At 39.3% G+C, this 25,000-nt stretch overlaps 1 protein-coding gene across 3 annotated transcripts in view; it reads right to left on the reverse strand.

Annotated features, from left to right (window-relative positions):
• The window catches only part of fto (FTO alpha-ketoglutarate dependent dioxygenase), a 155,053-nt gene that overhangs the window by 105,318 nt on the left and 24,735 nt on the right, over positions 1-25,000 (reverse strand). For 2 of the 3 annotated variants that reach the window (XM_060859333.1, XM_060859335.1), the window contains exons 2-7: positions 19,088-19,165; positions 17,940-18,678; positions 13,707-13,937; positions 12,143-12,222; positions 10,831-10,974; positions 4,799-4,918 (exon numbers count right to left, since the gene is read on the reverse strand). In XM_060859333.1, coding sequence (XP_060715316.1) covers positions 4,799-4,918; positions 10,831-10,974; positions 12,143-12,222; positions 13,707-13,937; positions 17,940-18,678; positions 19,088-19,165 — 1,392 coding nt within the window. The remainder of the gene's footprint in view (positions 1-4,798; positions 4,919-10,830; positions 10,975-12,142; positions 12,223-13,706; positions 13,938-17,939; positions 18,679-19,087; positions 19,166-25,000) is intronic. The other variant, XM_060859334.1, reaches the window with a different exon arrangement.

Consider the following 25,000-nt stretch of genomic DNA (forward strand, 5'->3'; position numbering starts at 1 on the left):
GATAGCATCTCCAGGTCTTTGGCTGCGCTGCTCAGAACACAGCTGAACATCTTTTCTCAGACCCTGTGTCTATTTAATCTGCCTTTTTACCCACTTTTCTGTTTATTCATCTCTTCATATTTTTTCATAGATTTCTATACATATATATTAAACAACATATCAATTCATAAAGCAATACTTCAAAAAAGAGAGAGAGAGAGAGAAAGAGAGATAGAGAGAGAGAGAGAGAGAGAGAGAGAGAGAGAGAGAAAAAGATCCGCTTTATCAGGATGTCATTCAAATAGACGGGTCGAGAATTTGCATCACAACAGATTGAAGAGCGAGGGAGCGAGTGGGCGCGAGAGACAAGACAGGAGGAAGAAAAGCGAGAAAAGCCCACGGGAGAGAAAGGCTTCTAATAAACTATCAGGAATACGGGTAACCACTGACACCCTTCACTTTCAAATACAAAGCTGCACTGACCCTCCTATCTGTTCCTGCTCCAAATCTGTGGATGAAAAACAGGGGCCTCTCCTTTTTATTTTATTTTTTTTTTAAGTGTCACTCTTAAAATGTCATCAGTGTCTATTAGAAATGAATAAATAAACATAAATACTGCAAGCACAACCTCTCGCCGTACGTATAGCGTCGGACGTTAAGCGTTACGGATTTAGACTTATTTTTTATTTGCGAGTACACTGTACGCTATTAAGTGCTATGGAAGAAATAATAATAATAATATTTCTGCTCCCTCTGTGTTGTGTCCCAAAATCCCAGCAATGCAGAAGGTATTACTGATTAATCAAAGAAAAAAAAAACAAAAAAACAATAAGAATAAAATAAAATAAAATAAATAAATAAAGTTTTCCTGTTAAGACGGGAAAGCTGGCAAATAAATACTAAAACAAACATTGAGTTAAAAGATAAGGAATAACTCAACAAATAACTCATCGAATGATAAAAAATTAAAATCATAATAATAAAATAATAATAATAATAAGAAGAAATTCATATAGTATTCCAGTATTCTACACTGAACATCAATGCAGCTTAAAAGAAAAAGTTTAATTATTTCTGTATTACAAATGTTATAGCATTTGCTGATGCAAAACCCTGAAAATAATATATATATATATATATACACACACATACATATACACACACATATATACACACACGTTTGTGTTACATATAAAGGAAGCACTACTGTCTATACACAAGGAAAGGAAGATTCACACGTGTGTTTAGAGCTAGCGTCAGATTCCTCCATACACTCGTACACTATGTGTGTGAGAGAAAAGGAGAGACAGAGTGAAAAAGAGAGAGCAAGAGAGAAAGGAAGAGAGAGAGAGAGAGAGAGAGAGAGAGAGAGAGAGCATCCAGAGTATAGCAGTAGCTCTTAACCTGCATTTCTGGACACAGGGAAAACGAGCTGCAGCACTTCTCTTTACATCTCAGTCTGTCTCACCTCTATATCCTACCAAGAATCCAGACACACACACACACACACACACACACACACTGTACTGCATGGCTGGCCCGAGTGCCTCTCCTTAGCCCCAGCAGCACATTAGATGTGATTACTGCTCAAAGAGAGAGAGACAGAGAGAGTAAGAGTGAAGCAATGAGGCCATTTGTGCATTATGGTGATGCAACAGTGCCCCCTACTGACTTTGCTCTCACAATCATACAGACTTACAGCAGACGTAAAAGCAAAGCGGACCAGATTCCCTCACAAACCTGGAGACATTCAGTATGACTTCATTCCTCAATAAAACGTTCATTCATTATTTAGGCTACAAGTCTAAACAATACGCATTTGAATATATTAATAACGGTAACTGTGGACTAATATATAAGATTTTAACTTACATCTGATGTCGATTATAGTATTAATAGTATAATATACATAAGATTCTAAAGAACTGTACACTGCAATAGCTATTAATTAGGACCAGGACCGAAAGCCTTTCAGCATCACGTGAGTTTCCGATAGGAAACTTTAAACTTGAAGCTCTATTTGGAAATCTAAAGAGCGGTATGGTTCTCCGGTTCAGTCTTTAGTTTGTGGGTTAGTGTTCTGTCTGTGTGGAGATTCACACAGAGATGTTCTGCTGCAGGTTTCATCCAAGTTCTCCACTTTTTTCCACTCCCCAAAAACACGACAGTAAATAGAAGGTGAATGTAAATTGTTAATAAGTGTGTGGGCATGTGGACGAGTGTGTGTGTGTGTGTGTGTGTGGTGCCCTGTGATGGCCCAATATCCCATCCAGGATGTCCAGGATGTATTTCTGCTTCACTACACTATGCTGTAAGTGTTCCTGGTATAGGCTCCTAATAAATGAATGAATGAATGAATGACATTTATTTCCTGAATAAAATTGATTTCAACCATGGAACCCAAATCTCCGTAGCCTCCTTAAGCCTGATCCTGCTGATTTACCTTTCATTAAAAATTAAATAGTTTTTCATATTAAGAAACATTACAATCCAATAATAAAAGTTACAATAAAATTTATTGCTTACTTTTCCTAGTACTTCAGCTTAATAGTGTAATAACGAAATAGTCATTCAGAACGGTTGTCAAAAAAAAAGTGCACAAAGAATTTAGCGAAATATCAAAACAAAATACGATACTAAAAGACTAATCTTGTTTACACCCTTGTGCTATAAAAAGCTGTGTGTAAAATCATTGAATTGTTTATTCCCATGAACCAAGCCATTTAGGTGTTCATGCGATGCTAATGTTGATCGAAGTACATCTCAGGACTTTACCTTGGGTTAGGGTTAGATGTAGGGTTAAGTATACACTCGGTCGAATACTCGCTGAGAAACTTGTAAGTTTAAAACATCTTAGTTTTGTAAATATTTTAATTCTAAAAAGCTGGTAGAATAAAATATAGCAACAATCAGACCGGAAAGAAAAGGCATACTAGGTAAATTTACAGCTGAAATAATCAGACAAAATATAACAACGTAAACACGTTTCTTAGTACCGGACATTCATCCGATAAGAATTTCAATTGAGTTCATGCATAAAACAACAAATTACCAATGATTTTAAAAGTAATACCTTACATTAAAATGTAACTAATAACCAATTTGATATCTTTAACTTAGCAACCAATTCAGCCCAATTTACCGAATTATCCATAAAGTTAGAAAACAGAATATTATAAAATAAAAACAATCTAAAATAAAATTCACTAGATTTAAATTTTTAAAATAGATGTCATACTCGTGTGGTTTTAAAATAACTTCTACTTAACTTCCACGCTTAAGAAATCTAACGTTTAATAATTCTTCCTTCATTAAATCTCATTGCCGATGAAAGAGTTTGTCTGACGGAGCAATATTCCAAAGCGGTGCATTAAATTACAGCGCAGAAAAAAATAACAAATGACATGACAACTAATTGAGGGTTTATAATGTAGGATGTCGAATTGCCTTGATTGTGTCAATTAAAGTAACACAATACACTGATGTCGTTTGAACTGCGGTGCTACTTAATCAGATTAACTGCTGCTATAAAGTGGTATCTATGATCCATATTGAAAGTGTGAAAGTGCGAAGTACAAAAGCAAAGATTGCAAAGGCAGGACCGACACGAAAGCAACACACACACACACACACACACACACACACACACTTCAAAAATTCACTACAGAAGGCAGTATAAGGATTCAGCTGTTGAGAGTTTCCTGTCCACATGGTGTTATTTCCTGAATATCACATATGGATCAGTCTTAAAGTACGATACTCCACCACTCTATAGGCAACCAGATGAGCTTTCATCGCTACATCATGCAAATTCAATAACAATGGAATTCACTCGTTTACATACATCTCCCTGACCTGTACTTATTATTCATTCGTTCATCTTCTACCGCTTATCCGAACTACCTTGGGTCACGGGGAGCCTGTGCCTATCTCAGGCGTCATCGGGCATCAAGGCAGGATACACCCTGGACGGAGTGCCAACCCATCGCAGGGCACACACACACACACACACTCTCATTCACTCACGCAATCACACACTACGGACAATTTTCCAGAGATGCCAATCAACCTACCATGCATGTCTTTGGACCGGGGGAGGAAACCGGAGTACCCGGAGGAAACCCCCGAGGCACGGGGAGAACATGCAAACTCCACACACAAGGCGGAGGCGGGAATCGAACCCCGATCCTGGAGGTGTGAGGCAAACGTGCTAACCACTAAGCCACCATTAAAGCCGTAAAGATGTCCGCCGAACACAATAGCAGCATTTTTGATGGTTTTAATGTACTAGACTGTTATTATTGTGATATCGCTGAAGCTAATCAGGTCCGTTAGGTGTAACAGGTGTATTTTGGACCCGAAGCAAGCAACGGAGATGGAAATCGTTACGTCTTCAGGGTTACGTGTGTTAGCGCATGTTAGAATTCAGATTTAAAGACATAAAACACAAAAATAAAACCTCAAAAATGAAATTAAATACTTAAATCCACAACCTTGATAGAGACTATAATAAGAACAATATAGCAATCCTGAAGGCGTGAATGAGGACCATTATACAAAACCTAATGGTTTTGAAACCTAAACCTAGATGACTTTTGAACTTGACTGTAAATAGATTAAGAGATAACACCGTGTGCTTTAAGTCGATGGTGTCACATTTATACACGGAGAAAAATAACATTATTTACTGATAATTATGAATGGATTGCTTTCAGCAGAAAAATTCCCATTCATGTCATTTTAGAGGCACAAACCTCATAAGTTCCTAAAGTCTGATATGGTGTTAATCGGTGTGTAGCGTTTCTATCTGTGGTCTTACCATCCTCTCCATCTGCTTCCAGTCAGTCTCCAGACGCTCCATGGGTTTACTCCACCAGCTGCAGAAACGAGCATAACGCCGGCCCTGGAACCAATACTGCCTCAGCCATTCAAACTCCACCTGACAAAATGCACACAATACATTTACACACACACACACACACATACACACAAGTCTACAAAAACAAATGAATCTGTTTGTGCAATTCACAATTTCCTGTAAAGGAAAAGGTTTTATTAGTCAAAACGGAATTTGACAGAGCTTGTTTTAGGTCAGGGTTAGGGGACAGAGCTTGTTTTAGGTCAGGGTTAGGGGACAGAGCTTGTTTTAGGTCAGGGTTAGGGGACAGAGCTTGTTTTAGGTCAGGGTTAGGGACAGAGCTTGTTTTAGGTCAGGTTTAGGGGACAGAGCTTGTTTTAGGTCAGGGTTAGGGGACAGAGCTTGTTTTAGGTCAGGGTTAGGGACAGAGTTTGTTTTAGATCAGGGTTAGGGGACAGAGCTTGTTTTAGGTCAGGTTTAGGGGACAGAGCTTGTTTTAGGTCAGGTTTAGGGGACAGAGCTTGTTTTAGGTCAGGGTTAGGGGACAGAGCTTGTTTTAGGTCAGGTTTAGGGGACAGAGCTTGTTTTAGGTCAGGTTTAGGGGACAGAGCTTGTTTTAGGTCAGGGTTAGGGGACAGAGCTTGTTTTAGGTCAGGTTTAGGGGACAGAGCTTGTTTTAGGTCAGGGTTAGGGGACAGAGCTTGTTTAGGTCAGGGTTAGGGGACAGAGCTTGTTTTAGGTCAGGGTTAGGGGACAGAGCTTGTTTTAGGTCAGGTTTAGGGGACAGAGCTTGTTTTAGGTCAGGGTTAGGGGACAGAGCTTGTTTTAGGTCAGGGTTAGGGACAGAGCTTGTTTTAGGGTCAGGGTTAGGGACAGAGCTTGTTTTAGGTCAGGGTTAGGGACAGAGCTTGTTTTAGGTCAGGGTTAGGGGACAGAGCTTGTTTTAGGTCAGGGTTAGGGACAGAGCTTGTTTTAGGGTCAGGGTTAGGGACAGAGCTTGTTTTAGGTCAGGGTTAGGGACAGAGCTTGTTTTAGGTCAGGGTTAGGGACAGAGCTTGTTTTAGGGTCAGGGTTAGGGACAGAGCTTGTTTTAGGTCAGGGTTAGGGACAGAGCTTGTTTTAGGTCAGGGTTAGGGACAGAGCTTGTTTTAGGTCAGGGTTAGGGACAGAGCTTGTTTTAGGTCAGGATTATGGACGGGGTAACTTTTTGGTTAGGGATAGTGGAAGGGTTAGTTTGGGTTGGGGCAGGAATTCGTTTTTGGTCAGCGTTGTGGGTGATGTTTGTATTTAGTCAGGGTCAGAGTGGGTTTAGTAGGGAGACAGTGTTAGGCATAGGGTTAGTTTTTAGATCAGGGTAAGATACAGGGATAATTTTTAGGTCAGGGTTAGGAGTGGGGCTTTTTTGATCAGGGCTATGGGTAGGGGTAGTTTTTGGCCAGGGCAGGACTGTCCCTTTTAAAACTTTTAAATCCTTATCTTTAAGCGATATATTAAAATACTCTTTATTCCCTTCCTCTTTGAACTGTGATCGGGTTCGACAGGGTGCCTTTTAGGGCTTCCTCAAAAAGAACAACCCGCAGAACCTTTCAGAGTTGTAGATTTTCTTACTCCTTGAATGTACATGGACAGTCACATGTGTTTTGGTTTTGTTTTGTTGTCTTGTTTTCAAGCTACTTTAGCATGGTTTCTTTAGCCCTAATCAAAACTGTCACAGATGTGGAACATCTGCATTTTCTGTTGTCTTCGTCGTAGGGTTTCTTGTTTTTTTTTTTTCTTCTACCTCGTGTCACCTGTGAGAAAAGTAACAGTTTATCAGACACGCACACAAACACCTCAGACACACTCTCACTCTTGCAACTCTCTCTCTCTCCCCACGTCGTTCTCCCTTTGGGGATCCACAGAGCCTCGTCACCTTTCCTCTGGGAGGTTTCTTTTATTTCCTCTCATTTGAAGAGATGTTTTTAATCCTGCTACGCGTGTGTGCGTCTAAGTATGTGTGTCTTACACTGCCTCATATGTAAATGTGAGCATCTTATACATGGCCTCCTGCTAACACTCAACAAAGCTAAGCTCTGAAATAAACACACATACACACACGCCACACAAACACACATTTCCAGCTCTATCAGTGGAATGTCAAGAACACACTCAGCCAGACAAGCTACAATGGAATTTAAACCGAGGAACAAAGACCTAGCAACATGGTAGCTTTTATTCTCCTGAAACGCTGCTTTGTTTTCAGACGTACAGATTAACGCATTTTGCGACGTGCGTCCTCGTGTGTCATTTTTGCACATGCACGCAAACAACTTACACCTTCCGGGTTTTTTATACTCAGACGGTTTCAGCGTTTGGAACGTAAGCCTAATCTCGGTTCTACAGGAATGAATTTTTTCAGATTCTTTTAGAAAAATCTCTTGCATTTAATTTTAGTAAGATATCGAACTTTTGATTTGAATTCCTAAATAGACAATATCTCGAGATTTAATAGGAGCGCAGCTTATCAAACCACATCCGTAAACGTTCCCCTGAGATACGCGTTATATCAGCATAAGCAAAGATCACAGTGCTTCAGAAACGGACATCATTCTCATACACGCAGATTACAAGTGCTTTACGGTATCCGGTCACCTTGATCCGGCTCCTCTTCAAAGAAATGCTACTCTTTTGATGGAGTTCGAATCTCCGCTAGCTCTACCGGAGGCGCCCTACAGAAGCCGGAGGCTACAAATGCTAGCTGTCGTCCTTGTGTCTGTCTCTCCCTCCCGCTCTGATTGTCCTCCTGTCCTTTACAGAGAGAACACAGGCTGAGCAGGCAGCTTTGAGCCAACGTGGAAGCCGGTTTCCAGTGGCGCAGCCACGCAGCGGGCAAAAAAAGAGAGAAAGCGAGCGGCTGGCATTTCGAGCCGAGCCGAGCCGTCTGGCGTGGAGAGATACTGAGAGTAAATGCCATTTAGGCAGGTAGACAGTGAAAAAGGGACAGATTGTGGATGATGGATCTCTCTTCTCTCTGGCTTTCTCTTTCAACACCATTCTTTATGTCTTTTTTCAATTGAGACTGGTTTGTAGACGCAAGCTTAGCAAATGCAAATTATCTTATCGGAATTTGCAAAGCATTTAAGCCATACACTGTATCAGACATTTTGGCATGCAGCCAGATAGATGCATGTATAATAGAGTTGAGAGCAAGACTCAGCATCACGCTTCCACCACCATGCTTCACTGTGTTCCGAAGGTGCTGAAATTTGCCGGATCACTAACACGCCTTTTGACGTGCTAAACTTCGAGCGGGATTTTATACGGTTCACCACCGTATGTCCCACATCTGTATAGTGTCCATCCTGTCATTGTCCTGTGATCAGCTTCTCCACTTCAAGCTGCAGAACTCTTGCTGGCTTCTCTGATTCATCCCTAATGGGATGTATAAAGTTTTACAACAACCTGTGACTGATGCTTCTCCAGAACTTTTATCCAAAATTTGTTTGGAAAGCTCTGCGGTCTTCATAAAGCTCTCAGGTATGTTTGCCAGCAAACAGTCAGTTGAATTGTATGGGTTGACTCACAGAAACCCGGGGTGAATATTTATGCAATCCCAAATTCGACACATTTAACTATTAAAGAATAGAAGTTTCTCTCAGATTCATAAGAAATGACCTAAATAAAATCCATTTTATTTCCATGTTTTAACGTTACAATATGTGGGAAAAGTCTTAGGGGGCAAATACTTTTGCAAGTCACTAATAATATAATTGAATAGAATATAAATAATATACAAATACTGTACACACACACTAACTTTATGTCCTTGCGTTGTAATTGTCACGGTCACACTGAACCTGCTACTAAGTTCTGTGATTTGGCATCCTTACTTGTTGACCCCAGACATCCATCTTCACCAGAATTCGACACCGAATCAACATCGGCACTAAATCCAACCCACTTCAACATAATTTTTTTTATTGGAAACAGCCACTCAGGAGCCACTCAGATCTCCGGCACCGATGTGTTATTGTTCCTGACATGGTCGTACTTGTCAAACTACACCGCTCGGCTCCAACTGGAAAACAGGGCTGTGCTAATAAATAACTTAGGACATCAATTCATCATTCTACTATAATCATCATAGGCACCTTTATACAAAGAGACTCGATTAATTAAGAGACCATGTGCATGCTAGGTCCAGAAAAGAATAAAGAAGAAGCAGAGTAGAACCCTAAGCCTGGGACCGGTCTGTTATTTGGGTTGCAATAACGTATGTGTACAACCTTTCTACAACCTTTCAATCATTCCACGGATCAAGGTGTGAGGGTCTTGCACGTGAGGAGTCAGGATTTCAGTTTTTTTTTTTTTTTTTTTTTTGTTAAATTATTGTTACAACAATAACAAGTTTTTTGTCAACAATTGTTAAATTATTAAATGATGGCTAGCATTTACCTGGAACCCAAAGAGTCTAGAAAGATTCATGTCTGTTTCACACCATGTCAAAAGTTTAAGTCAAAATCTTTCTCCTTTGGACACCTTAGTGCCCAGACCAGGGGTCGCCTGATTTACTGTACAAAAAACTCACAATCTTCATCTTCTAAGTCATTAATTTGTTTTACATTTAATTTATTTTGTGCGTTAGCTTTTTCTGCTTGTTAGCATTGATTTATGCACGTGCTTTTTGGTAAAACCACGTATCAAGTACGATCATACAACACCTGTAAGTGTGAAATAATATTTCTTTGGTTTCCCAGTAATTTACGTAAAACATACAAATGTTTCTGACATAATAAAATGAAAAGATAAAATACTGTTACAGGAGACCTCCAGTGATATATCTAGAATTAATAAAAAAAATAAAATAAATGTAATTATATTATGTATTTATTTATTTATTATTATATTATATGTAATTAATTTATTAAAATTACAAAAAGTAAATAAATGCAGGACAAACAAGGTTCAGAGTCTGAAAATTCATTATGTCTGTCTGGGGTTAAGGGTTTTAATTTAAGAATTTTAGTAAAATTTGTAAAAATTAATGAATAAATAAATAAATAAATAAATAAGCAAACAAACAAACAAATAAATAAATAAAATTAAAAAATTCCTTCATTTTCATTCTTTAAATAAATGTAAAATTCTATAACTTGAAAGTAAAAAGTATTTGAATAATAAGCAAGTGCATCCGTATATCTGTAATTTAACCCGTATTCATTGAATTCAACATAATAAACACAATTCATACACAAAAATCTTTCTGCTTAAATATTTTAAATAATTCAGTTGCAAGTTCTAAGTCTTCTGGAGGTCTAACTAAAAACCTAAGGAGTTTTTTTCCCACCATATTAATCTGCAATTTCTTTAAATGTAAAGGAATCTCCAGAAATGCCCCAAATGTAAAGATGTTACTTTAAACCTATATTTCGAAATCCTTCATTCATTCATTCATCTTCTACCACTTATCCGAACTACCTCGGGTCATGGGGAGCCTGTGCCTATCTCAGGCGTCATCGGGCATCAAGGCAGGATACACCCTGGACGGAGTGCCAACCCATCGCAGGGCACACACACTCACACTCTCATTCACTCACGCAATCACACACTACGGACAATTTTCCAGAGATGCCAATCAACCTACCATGCATGTCTTTGGACCGGGGGAGGAAACCGGAGTACCCGGAGGAAACCCCCGAGGCACGGGGAGAACATGCAAACTCCACACACACAAGGTGAATCGAACCCCAACCCTGGAGGTGTGAGGCGAACGTGCTAACCACTAAGCCACCGTGCCCCCCTTATTTCGAAATCCTCAGCTATGGAAATAGAAATGAAAACATTTACATCCCTGGAGAATTTTCTGTATATTTGCACATACACTCTGTTGAAAGGTGAGCAGGTTTTATCCGTCAACAGGAAGTGAACGTATGCTTGAAGATAAAAATGCGAGTACAATAAGCACTCGTATAAGTAAAAGACTTGGTTTAACACACACACACACACACACACACCTCATTATGGATGTCCTCTATGTGCTGTATGGTGGCGAGGAGAAGCGAGCGTAGACTCTTTGCACCAGTCTCTGGATCTGTGTGTAAGTTCTCCAAAGCTTCAGAGCAGCGTTTCTGGATGTACTCCAAGGTTCCTGTTACGCACTGCTTCGAGAAAAAAGTTCATAACAAACACAGATCCATCACCCGTTCTGTTTATACCTATAATCAAGGTTTTTCTTTCAGACTCATGTGTTATTAACTTTATAACCATCATACAGAGTGTCCATGGTTGTAGTTTTGTCGTGAGTTGTTCCCAAGGTAAAAAAAAAAAAACTGAGCCAGCTAGTGTAATAGTGTCAAGGCAATCAGTCAGCTTCAGATGTATTGGCACCCTTTAAGAAAATGGGCAAAAATATTGGACGAATAAAAATGTTTTCTCTCTAAAATAAATGAAACAAAATGAATTAAATAATCACACAAATAGATTTAAAATGAAATACAACTTGTCTTTTTTGTTCTTTTTTTTGCAGAACCTCATTAAATATGAGGCTACCTACATAATAAATAAACAAACAAACAAACAAACAAACAAATAAATAAATAAAACATATTATTCACTATGATTCAGAGTTAACATTCAAGCAATTTAAAAAAAAACTAAGGTTTTGATGCAAAAAAGAAATACATAAATAAATAAAATTCAAAATAAACATTCAAAAATTTTTTAAAAACTTTACTTTTTAATGTAAAAAATAAAAGAAAAAGAAAAAGTAAATGAATTCATTCATTCATTCATTTATTTGTTGAAATGTAATATTCAAACAATTAAGAAACTTTACTTGTTTTAGGGTAAAAATAAACAAAAGAAAAATATTAATTAATTAAAATGTAACATTCCTGTAAGAAAAACCTAAATAAATCAATAAATAAATAAAAATGTATTTATTGATCTATACGTCTATATACCCGTCTCGCACTCTGTCGGTCTCTGTCTGTCTGTATAATTTATAGTTGTTCATCGCTTCATATAGTGTATGTAAAAAAATAAACGTTATTATTACATTTAAACTATTCATTACCCTCATAAAAACACTTCCTTTCATACATTTATGTTATGATGTTAATGTTTTTTTGTTCTCAATCTTTCTGTTAGGAGTGCCAATACCTCACAAGCAAGTGGCAGCTGTCCAGAAGACAGACGTCTACACTGTAAAAGCTGTCTCTGGCACTCCGTGGAGCGTTAAGGTGTAACCTGAGAGACGGTTATCGTGTTATGAAGGTGTTCTTTTGGTTAATACCTGCTAAGGACAGGCAGGTATTTGTGTCTGACCTGTGCGACTCTGTGTGTCGAGCTGAATCTGGCCGTGTCTCCTGCTAGTACGCAATGCTGGTGTGTCCTGTTCAGATCATCTACACAAACACAAACACGGGCATTAAACGCAGTCTTCGTGCAGTTACAGTAGTTTACTTTTTTTAACCCAATGATATTAAATATTGTAGTGCAAACACACATCTTTAAAGTAATAGAAATTCAGAAAATTAAAAAAAATTAAATTTTGGCCAAAAAAGTGTCATAGAGAGTCATAAAATTGTCTAAAGTGATAAATGATTCCTTTTGCATGCTTGGATGAGAGCAATGAAAAAAAAGATAAAAAACAAAAGCAAAAAAAAAAAAAAAAAAAGTGTGTGTTTTTCCTTCCTGGCCGCTTATTCCTCCCTCTAGTATTACATCCTTTTAAGGACGGTTTATATCCAATAATGTGGGATCACTCTCGACCCGGGCCCTCTCACGCGCTTTGAATGAATCATGAGGCGAAACAAATTCCTGTAATAAATATCTATCATTATTCTCTTGTCATCAGGCTTGCCTCCTGTCTGTGCGAGGAAGCAGGCTTTTAAATCTATTGGGTCAAAGCGTCTGTCCACTCCCAGGAGCATTCGAAACTGGAAATCTTATTACAGGCTGAGGCTCGTGCTCGCCCCACCGCATTGTTCCTTCTTTAACCAGCCTCTAAATTCCATTTGGTGCAAATACAAGTGATTCAATTTGCACTCAGAGGCTCGGGCATTAGCAGGCCGAGGAGCCCGGCTGCGACAAAATACTGTTTCGGGAAATTAAAGACAAAGCGTCAGCGCTGTCTCGCGCTTCCTGACAGCCGTAAATCTCGACTCCGGATCGGAGCTGTAGTTAGAGAGATGGATTTCTTTCTACATCATATAGAGTGAGGTGGGAAATCTCGGTGTTAAAACGCCATTTTGAAATTGTAGCGGTGAGCGTAATTAATAACCCGCTGCCCCGTAGCGGTTTACGTCCACATCTTTTATACATGAAACAGGTTAACAAACTCATAAATCATAAATCATGTGATCATTTAGTCTCCGTTTGCTTCCCGGAGTTGTTTTAAATGATCCACACATGAGGGATACAAAGACTTGGTTCTAAAGAGATGAAAATGTCAAAGTAGAGATAATAATACGTGTGTGCAAATGTGTGTGTGTGTGTGTGTGTGTGTGTGTGTGACAGAGAGTGGGTGTACAACAGAGAGAAGAAAAAAATATTAGCCAACTGTGATTAGTCATGCTCGTACACAGCAAATGACAGACATAAAAAGTGTCCTTATTGAGGTCATCAGGTATCTCTAAGGACTATAAAGTGTGTGTGTGTGTGTGTGTGTGTGTGTGTGTGTGTGTGTGGGGTATAAGTTTTAAGTGAGAGCATCTGCTGGAACCATCAGAACCAAAAGCTCTCTCTCTCTCCATACACTCTCTCTTTTTCCCTGTCTCTTTCTCTTTCTCTTACACACTCTCTCTCTTCCTATCTCTCTCTCACACACACACAAAAATGCATGTTATGGATTACAGATGTGTGTGTGTGTGTGTGTGTGTGTGTGTACCTGTCATGTAATAGCAGTCTCCGGACTGCAGTGGCAGGGCTAACCCTGGTGTGTGGATGTCCCAGGCCACCTTCAACCCAACACGCCAGCACGCTTTCTCTTTCACTCCTTCCTCTTTACTCGTGCACCCATCCCCTGCTTTCTCCACTTCTTGCTGGCTCCCTCCTTCTTTGTCCCCTTTGTCTGCTTCGTTTGATGTCTGTCCTTCTTTTTCCTCAGCTGGCTTTACTGCTGTCAAAACACACATACACACGTTCGGCGTAGAAAGCATTAAAATCAGTGATGCAATAAAAGGAAACCGATTTCAATTCAAAACCAAAAACCTGCTGGATGATATCAGTCACTGTAATAGTGTAATAAAACCCCTGACCATCACACCCATATGTGGTTCTTCCTCAAACTGTTCCTACAAAACTGGACGCACACACAATTGTACAGAACGTCTTTGCATGATGTACGGTTACGATTTCTCTTCACAGGAACTAAGAAGCTCAGACGCTGTTCCAGCGTGACAATGCCCTGTGCATACTGGACCATGAAGTCACAGAGTGTTAAGGCTGTAGAAGAACTCAAGTGTCCTGCGCTCTGACTAAACCCCACTGAACACCTTTGGGTAAACAAATCCACACAATATAGTTGTGTTAGAAGTAAATACAAAGTTACTGCACTGTAGTAGCAGTGACATAATAACAATATACTGCGGTAGTTGTAGTAATAATAATAGTAATAATAATAATAATAATAATAATAATAATAATAATAATAATAATAAGATCAGTTATAGTGGTCATAATACTAATAGTAATAGTAATAGCATCAGTAGTGGTAGTAATAACATAGTAACAAAATTCTAGGAGTAATAATAATAATAGAGGCAGTAATAGTGGCAGTACTAGTGGTACTAGTTATAGTAGTTATAGTAATAGTTATAGTAGTAATAACTTTGCTATAGTACTATCGTACTAATAGTAATAGCGCCAGTACTAGTAACTACACAATAACTTGAACTGTAGTAGTTGTAATCGTAGTAGAGGCAGTAATAGTAGTAGTTACAGTAGTAATAACTTAGCAATAGTACTATAGTAGCAGTAATAGTAATAGTGTCAGTAGTAGTAGTAACAACATAGAATTCTAGCAGTAACAATAATAGAGGCAGTAATAGTGGCAGTAGTAGTAATTCAATAAAAGTACTATGGTAGGAGAAGTAGTAGTAATAGTAATAGCATCAATAATAGTGCTAGTAGTTGTAATAACCTAGTAATAGTACTATAGTAGTAGTAGTAATAGCATCAATAATAGTGCTAGTAGTAATAACTTAGCAATAGTACTATAGTAGTAGTAGTAATAGCATCAATAATAGTGCTAGTAGTTGTAATAACCTAGTAATAATACTATAGTAGTAGTAGTAATAGCATCAATAATAGTGCTAGTAGTAGTAATAACTTAGTAATAGTACTATAGTAGTAATAGCATCAATAATAGTGCTAGTAGTAATAACTTAGTAATAGTACTATAGTAGTAGTAGTAATAGCATCAAAATTAGTGCTAGTAGTTGTAATAACCTAGTAATAGTACTATAGTAGTAGTAGTAAATAGCACCAGTACAAGTAGTAGTAACTACACTGCAACTTGACCTGTAGTAGTTGTAATAGCAATAGAGGCAGTAATAGTAGTAGTAGTTACAGTAGTAATAACTTTAGTAGCAGTAGTAGAAATAGCATCAGTAATAGTGGTAGTATTAATAATTTAGCAATAGTACTATAATAGCAGTAGTGATAATAGTGTCAGTAGTAATAGTAACTACACAGTAACAGAACTGTAGTAGTAGTAGTAATAGTATTAGTCATAGTTGTAATCACTTTATAATAGTAATAATAGTAGTAGTATAAGTAATAGTTAAAACATCAGTAGTAGTAACAACATAGTAACAGAACTGTAGTAGTAGTAATAGTAGTAGCGATAACAGTAATAACACAGTAATAGTACTGTAATAGAAGTAGTAGAAGACGTAATAGTTATAACGTCAGTAGGAACATAGCAACAGAACTGTAGTAGTGGTAGTGTGAGTAATAATATAGAACTAATAATAGAGAATATTAGAGCGTATTCCTCATTACAATGATGCCAGATCTAAAGACCAGGCACAGATCTTAACTCATCTGTATGGTGAGATAAACACAGAACCAAACAGATCACCAAGGACCTGACTTTACTCTTGAATGATTCTCCAGCATTCCTATACACAGCTAATGGGAAAACAGTGTTTAGAGGAAAAAATGAGACAGGAGCCATTTTACGATTCTCACCTTCACGTAGAGAGAACGAGAGAGAGAGAGAACAATAAGCAAAGAAGAAATCATAAAGCACCTGAGTAAAATCAATACTAAATTCCTCTCAGAGGCCAAGCCCAGAGCAGGCCTTTCTCTTTGCTCAGCAGGGATAAATAGTAACTTAATTTCAGCCCCGTGTTCCCTGACACAGCTCTCAAAGGGAAACTCAGCACGAAGAGCATCAGAACCTGCTCGGGATTCAATCAGAAAAGCACCTCCATCCAACAAAAAAAAAAAAAAAAGTCATGTCTGAATTGTTTATTTTAACACAAGCACATATCAGAGACCGGTGATGTAATCAGACAATAACAGATAGAGGAATTGTTTCATATTTTGAATGGAAGTTTGTACTTAAAGTTGAGTTGAGTTAAGCACAGGAACTTTGCTGAGGTATGTAAAATGTGGGGAAAAACACACACACACACACACACACACACACACACACACACACACCAGACCTCATGAAAATGGGTTTTTAAAAGCTCTGCTCACTTCACAGTGCATTAATGCATTAGAAACCAGATCGATCCAGACCCAGGCCCAAAGGGGCACGCACGATGGAACTCCTGCACATGCTAACGGCGGAATCTTGTAAGATCTCATCAAAATAAATAAATAAATAACTAAATAAAAGCATGAGGAGATGATTCTCCTGGTAGTGATTTGGTCCAGCCATCTCTGCAGAGCTTCACGACAACACGCACTAAAGCGAGAGCTGCAGCTGGTGTGTGTTCACACAGGAACAGCTTTTGTCATGTGTGAACTGTGAGGTCAATTTGGCCTCATACACACACACACACAAACACACACAGGGGTAACTGTGTTTTAAAGCAGACTCCAGAGAGGTCAGAGGTCAAATCGGTGGGTAGGTTACGAGTGAAACCCTCTCTGATAGCTCTGAGAAGCAGGTGGTTCTCTTTACTAACGAGTACGTGTCGAGTCGGGGTGTGTGTCTTTAATCGAAGCTAAATCGTGGTGTGGCGTCTGCACACTTATTAGCTTTGCTTTCGCTCAAGATCGGTTGTCAAGAACAAACGGCGTAATGGGTGAACGTCGGGTGAGACCAGGTTTTGGAGTCAAATGTCACACGGTTCCTCTACATTAGAGCGACTATAAGCTATTTCTCTGGCTAAAAGCTACTAGTTTTTTTTGTCTGTTTGTGTTAACTGATCATTCTGTATTGACAAAAAGTGCTGTTTTATTCTCCTGATTGGGGAAACGGGGTCTCTGTCTAAGATAAGCTTCCGTGGTTGGTGTTTATGGGTAATTCATGATTAGTTAATGATCTGTATAGAAATTCATCTATCTACAAGTGTGTCATTAAATGTCCAGATGTGTTTTAGTGTGTCAGAAAAGTATAGAAAAGCTTAATCGAGAAGCCAAACGTTTCTGTGTTTTTCTGTGATTTTTTTTAGAGAAAGAACCCACAAAAAGTTGCTTATTTCTAAATGGGATGCGGTTGTTTAGTGTTTAAGGTATTGGATTACAGATTGGAAGGATTTAAGCCCAAATCACAGGTCCACCAAGCTGCAACTGCTGGGCCCCTGGGCAAGGCCCCTAACCATTAATTGCTAAGATGTAGAAAATGAGATAAAAAGTAAGTAAGTTGTTCTGTATACGTGCTTCTGCCGAATGTAGTGAATGTATCCTTCGGAAAAATCGACTTCATTGCTCCAGGACAGTTCCAGAGACTTGTAGAATCTGTTCTGGCAGCTTCTGCTGGTTTAACATCCTATTAACAAATTTTATGGGTTTTTTTTCTCGGTTTGATGATTTTATCCACACGGTATATTTGATAAAGTACAACTCTGACTTGAAAAAAAACCCAGTCATGAGTCATGACATATCTTGATCCGTTTTCACACAACCCCGCTGTTACACACTGTTCTATCACCTCCCTCACCTTCAGTCTTGGTCTCTCCCGGGCAGCTGTAGCTGTAAACTGCGACAGGAGAAAGAGGAACGAGGTTCTCATCATGGTGCCATCCCACTGCCATCTTCCCCATGCCGTAATACGGCTCCTCCTTCAGCTGGCTCATGCTGGCCGGGTCCATGTAGTTAATGAGCGTGATGTTAAACCGGATCGGGCCGGACTTGTTAGAAGGAGGAGACAAGCGAGAGCAGCCCTGTCCACTATCTGAATCTTCCCCCGCCTTCTTCTCTTCCTTTTCTTCGCACGTTCGATCCTCTGAACATCCTTCACTTTCTGTCTTTTCTTTTTCTTCCTCCTCTTCTTCTGCTTCGCTGCGCTTGCGTTTGCTGGCCCGGGTCTTCTGATGCTGTTGCACGTCAGAGCAGAAGAACTGGTTCAGCTCCCATAAGGCTTTGCAGGCGGCTCTTAGCCCGGCTTCGCAGCATGGTTTGTCTCCGTGGCCTTCGTCACGTCCCAGGCCCTCGTCTTCCTCGCAGTGCCAGGGGATGGTGAAGAGACGGGTGTCCAGGTAGCGGTAGGTGCAGCCGGCCTGGCCGACGAGGGCACGCGACACGGCCGTGAACACGTCACGCTCTCGAACACGCACAAGGTCCCTCAGGAGGCAGCCTCGCTCACGCAGAGTCCTCAGCGCTGATTGAACGCGCTCGTCCAGGCCAGGGGGAAGGCTGCCTGAGCGCCGCACCATCAGTCCAGAATAACTGGTGTCCCACTGCGGCACAACAAACAACAGCATTATCACTTATTAACAATAAATAATGCTGCTTAATCCATAAGCTAAGATAAGAGTCTTTTTTTTTTTTACCATGTATCTATTTCATTACAGTGAAATCATTAATGACTTGCAGTCCTGATATGACGGGATTTGACCATAGAGTAAATAAATAGCCAAAAGGGGCGGAGCCACCAGGTGTAGCATAAAAGTGAATATAGCAACAAATTAAAGGTGATAAAAGTAATGGAGCGTACAGTGTAAAGTGTATAGCGTACACTTTAAACAACCAGTAGTGATGAATAAATTGTGATTAGTATTTTAGATATTTTATGTATGTATATTATTTAATTATTAATTATATAAGGAAAGCAGATTCATGCAGTTCGGAGGGAGCGGAAAGACTCACTAGCTGCTGGAAGCCGGAATCAGACGGAGTCAGGAAGGGGATCTTTTGCTCGCCAAGTTCCTGTAGGAGACGACGCCTCTGCACAGCACAAACACAATCTGCATCATTCCAAAGGCATTATACATCACATAGGTGTTCTTAATCATTTACGACTTAATAACAGGCATCTGATTCACACAGGCATCACACATACATCGTCACACATACATCACACATCGATTTTATCTCCGCGAGTCACCAGGAAACTGTACTATGTTGTCATCAGGTGTTCCTGCTACTGGTTTCCATGGTAACAAGGTTTCTCAGCGGGTGGCGCGACTAGCGTTCCGCGTGACTCCGTGAAACATTATGAAGGGAGATTTGCTTAATATATATTTTATATCTATATCTGTAAATAAAATTCATCAGATCATGCAGAAGTAGAGTGTGTGCTTCGTCACGTGTGCAGTGCCGTCTTCGCTCCTGTTAGTAGTTTGTTTGTGCATGAAGTTAAAACTTTTCTGAACTCTGTCACATCACTGGACATGCCACAATCTTGTAACAGGGAAGGTGCTTTGTTGCCTCAGTAAATGTCTCTTTTCTCCTTAAACATCACAGTATTGTGTGTGTGTGTGTGTGTGTGTGTGTGTGTCTGTGTATGTGTGTGTGACCTTAGTATTAATGTTGTAGCTGTGTTATTAAAAAGCAAAACACATTCCGACCAATCAGAATTGAGAATGTTCTAGAAAGGCCAGATTTTAGATACTGATACAGGATACTACCCAAGAGAGACAGAGAGAGAGAGAGCGCGAGAGAGAGAGAGAAGCAGAAATATAGAGAAGGATAGACAGACACACACAGAGAGAGAGAGAGAGAGAGAGAGAGAGAGAGAGAGAGAGAGAGAGAGAGAGAGAGAGAGAGAGAGAGAGAGAGAGAGAAAGAAACAGAAATGGACAAACAGACACAGAGAGAGAAAGAAATGGAGAGACAAGCTGAACTAGAGAGAAGGATAAACAGACACAGAGAGAGAGAGAGAGAGAGAGAGAGAGAGAGAGAAGCAGAAATAGAGAGAAGGATAGACAGACACACAGAGAGAGAAAGAGACGGAGAGACAAGCAGAAATAGAGACAAGGATAGACAGACACAGAGAGAGAGAAAGAGACGGAGAGACAAGCAGAAATAGAGAGAAGGATAGACAGACACAGAGAGAGAGAAAGAGACGGAGAGACAAGCAGAAATAGAGAGAAGGATAGACAGACACAGAGAGAGAGAGAAAGAGACAGAGAGACAAGCAGAAATAGAGAGAAGGATAGACAGACACAGAGAGAGAGAAAGAGACAGAGAGACAAGCTGAAAGAGAGAGAAGGATAGACAGACACAGAGAGAGAGAAAGAGACGGAGAGACAAGCAGAAATAGAGAGAAGGATAGACAGACACAGAGAGAGAGAAAGAGACGGAGAGACAAGCTGAAAGAGAGAGAAGGATAGACAGACACAGAGAGAGAGAAAGAGACGGAGAGACAAGCTGAAAGAGAGAAGGATAGACAGACACAGAGTTAGTTAGTTAGTTAGTTAGTTGCTATAATTTACTGCCATGTCAGCTACTGAGGCTATCTTCATGGCAAGAACGGTTAATAAGAACTAAAATAACCTAAAATCACAAAGAAATAAATATAGACAAATATAGACAACTTAAATGAATTTTTTTACATTAATATATGACAGAAACTCTAAAACTTTTTCTGATGAAACCTTGTAAAATAGCTCTTTAAATGAATTGGCCTCATAAAATAACCTTCTGTGGTCATTATGCGCAGGACAGTCCAACAAAATATGCTTGACAGTAAGGGGAATGCTGCAGTACAAGCGACAGACACAGAGAGAGAAAGAGACAGAGAGAGACAAGCAGAAATAGAGAAAAGGATAGACAGACAGAGAGAGAGAAAGAGACAGAGAGAGAGAGAGAGAGAGAGAGAGAGAGAGAGAGAGAGAGAGAGAGAGAGAGAGAGTGAGAGAGAGAGAGAGCACAATACTGTATATAAAGCTTGAATTAAAACCGAACGAACAAAGAGAGAGCGATAAACAGAAAGAATGAGACGGTGATAACGGGTTCATCGTTCGGCCGCAACAAACACGATGACGAACACACGGTAAACCTGACGTGAAACGTTCCTATCGTTCCCATAACCCTTTCCAATCTCCTGTTCATGGAGGTATCGAGTTTTTACAGCTCCAGCTCGCCCGATCAAAGTGCTTTTCATTGGGCCCCACATTCCACCCTGACCTGTAAATCCAACGGCAACCGGTGTAAAAAAATCCTGATACCCAAATAAATTTCACAAGGGCAGCACTGCCTGGGCCTCCACACACACACACACACACACACACACACACACACACACACACTTTGTCCATGCAGGTGCACAGTTCAGGTTGAAGAAACATCACAGAGGGGTCAAGTGACCATAATTCAACCTTCTATGGAACACACTCTCACCCCCTCAGCAAGCTGGTAGAATGCTTACACACACACACACACACAATACCGTGATGTTTAAGGAGAAAAGAGACTCGTATATATTCTGAGACATTTACTGAGGCCCGCTCTCACATTTCAGCAGCGCTAATAATGCCAACGCTCTCCAACATTGACTTAAATAGAGCGAGTGTGTGCACTTTTGCTCAAATGGGGCTTGACTTTTAGGGCAAAATAAAATGTTCCTTTAATAACATGAAAGCAAAGGCGAAGGAAAAAAAGGTTAAGTAACGGTTAAGGAGACGTACGAGTGAGTGTCTGTGTACGTCTCGGAGTAAAGGTGTTATCTGTAACATTAATAAATATCCTGGTCATTAATGTAGTCAGTGTTCGACCTTTTTAGTGGATTGAATCACAACAACATCACCTTTAAATGTTCTAAAGGGAAAAATGCGTAGCCTGGAGTTTTATAAGAGAACTGCGCTGGATAGAAAGTCCACATTTACACGGACTGATGTGAGGGAATATGTGGAGTGTCAGGGATTCGCTTTATTCCATTTACAGCAGGACAAGATGATAAAAGAATATACAAAACTAACTAAATGAGAGAGAGAGAGAGAGAGAGAGAGAGAGAGAGAGAGAGAGAGAGAGAGAGAGAGAGAGAGAGAGAGAGAGAGAGAGAGAGAGAGAGAGAGAGAGAGAGAGAGAAAGAGAGTGTGAGTGAGTGAGTGAGTGAGAGAGAGAGAGAGAGAGAGAGAAAGAGAGAGAGAGAGCAAAAAAGAGAGAGAGAAAGAGAGAGAGAAAGAGAGAGAGAGAAAGAGAACGAGAAAGAGAGAGAGAGAAAGAGAGAGCGAGAGAGAGAGAGAGAGAGAGTGAGAGAGAGCGAGAAAGAGAGAGAGAGAAAGAACAAGAGAGAAAGAGCGAGAGAGAGAGAGAGAGAGAGAGAGACAGAAAGAGAGGGAGAGAGAGCGAGAAAAAGAGAGAGAGAAAGATGATCGAAAAAAGAAAGAAAGAAAGAAAGTATTAACACTGAATTAGTAAAGCGAAAGAGAGACAAATAGAAAGAGGAGAAAAAGACAGAAACAGAAGATGAGAGAAGATGCAGTTGGACCAAAGCAAGATAAACTGATAGTCTGACAGATATTTCTGGTGTCTGTGTTTTTTTGTCTGTGTGTGTGCATGTGTGTGTGTGTGTGAGTGTGTGTGAGTGTGTGTGAGTGAGTGTGTGTGTGTGAGTGTGTGTATGTGCGTGTGAGTGTGTGTGTGAGTGTGTGTGAGTGTGTGTGAGTGAGTGTGTGTGTGTGTGAGTGTGTGTATGTGCGTGTGTGTGTGTGTGAGTGTGTGTGAGTGTGTGTGAGTGAGTGTGTGTGTGTGTGTGAGTGTGTGTATGTGCGTGTGAGTGGCCACATGGACAGGAATGTGACATTGTTGAGACATGTGGTTGGTTTCTACAAAAAGGCTCTATTTCAGATGTAGTTGTGTAAGAGGTTCATTAGTTACAGTCATTAGTATAAATTGTGGCAGTGGAAGATCTTAACACAGACACACAGACGTACCTGTAGGGGTGTGTGTGTGTGTGTGTGTGTGTGTGTGTGTGTGTGTGTGTGTGTGTGTGTGTGTTTGAGTGTCTCACTACCAAGTGCTGATGGCAAATACTCTACTTCTGTGATATAGAAACCACGCACAGACACACACACGCATGCACACACGCACACACACACGCACACACACACGCACGCATACACATGCACACGCATGCACACACGCATGCACATGCACACCCGCAGCTAGGAGCAGACAGATAGCACAGCACTTGTGCTGGGTTTTGACACACACGTGTCAAATACATCAAGCTGCTCACAAATTCCAGCAAAGAAGCAGGAGACTAAGTAACTTCACTGCACAGATGGCTACTAAAACACACACACACACACACACACACGCACACACACACACACATTTCCACTTTTATATTTCGCTTTTTAAAGATAGAAATCAAATCACTGGATGGAGTGATTTAAGATCTCCAACCAAACAGATTTCTAAAGATTATCCTTCATCTTTATCCTTCAATCCTTTTTTTTTTATAAGCTTTATAAAGCAAATGAAAATTCACATTTTTTTTCTTATTCAATCCAGAACACTAAGGTCAAGCTGTATTTCATTTTATTTTTTTTTTACCTAAAATGTTAAATTTAAGAATAAAATTTGATGGGAAAAAAACAACCTTCACACAACTTTATACACTCTTAAGAAAGAAAATAAAAGTGTGTGTCATTTAAAACGGACAGATGATCATTCGCTTCTTCACGTTAAAGGTGAAGAGGTTTCACGTCGAGAAGTGCTTCAAGGATTTTGTTTTACAAAGCATTAACATCCTCTAAAGATCCTTCAAGAACACGGTCATCTAAATACTATTGCTAGTTTCCCCCCCCCCCGACGTTTAACGTTAATCATTTAGTTTAATTTAATTAATTCATATTAATTATTCACTAATGAGACAAAAAGAATAATAATGTGAGAGTAGGCCTGGGTGATGTGAGTAAATAAATAAATAAATAAACAAATAGACAAATAAATAAAAAGATATATTTTGTAGGTACTTTAAGTTTGCTAACAAACTTAATAAAAAAAAAAGTTAATGGAAAATATGATAGAAAATAAGAATCTAAATTAAATAAATAAATAAATAGATAGATAGATAAATAAATACATACATACATATTTTGTAGGTACTTTAACTTTGCTAACAAACTTAATAATAGATAGATAGATAGATAGATAGATAGATAGATAGATAGATAGATAGATAGATAGATAGATAGATAGATAAATATTTTGTAGGTACTTTAACTTTGCTAACAAACGTAATAAAAAAAAAATGTAAAAGGAAAATAAGAAAATATGATAGAAAATAAGAATCTAAATTAATTAATTCAATAAATAAATAAATAAATAAATAAATAACTTTTACTAAATCAAATACGTTCGAAGAAGTTTCAGCTTTTTAAGTTCTCTTTTTTTGTTTTCATTGAAAATGTTTCCAGTAAAATCAGCTGCCTCCAATTCAGTCGATAACAGTCGGCCTCCAATGACAGTAAATGATAAATAAATAAATAAATAATTGAAAAAACACTTTATACTAACATGATACCTGCAATATGTCTTTAAAAGGATGTTGTGATGTGACATCATCCTACATTCTATCACAGAGTCCTATGTTACATTATAATGGAGTAACTGTAGTTTTCTGAGAGCTTAGAGAGATGGGTTAAAGATGGCACGCTGGTGTGTGTGTGTGTGTGTGTGTGTGATGTAATAGAGCACTGTGTTTGGGCTGCACACTATTGGAGCTTGTGTGTCACAGCCTGCGAAAGCTCCTGAGGTCGCGCTGAATCAAACAGCCTGGCGAACCGCTCGTACTCTAACACGGACCCAGTCATCATCTTCAAACACACT

Source organism: Tachysurus vachellii, chromosome 23 (genome assembly GCF_030014155.1).
Source record: "Tachysurus vachellii isolate PV-2020 chromosome 23, HZAU_Pvac_v1, whole genome shotgun sequence".
Classification (NCBI taxonomy): domain Eukaryota; kingdom Metazoa; phylum Chordata; class Actinopteri; order Siluriformes; family Bagridae; genus Tachysurus; species Tachysurus vachellii.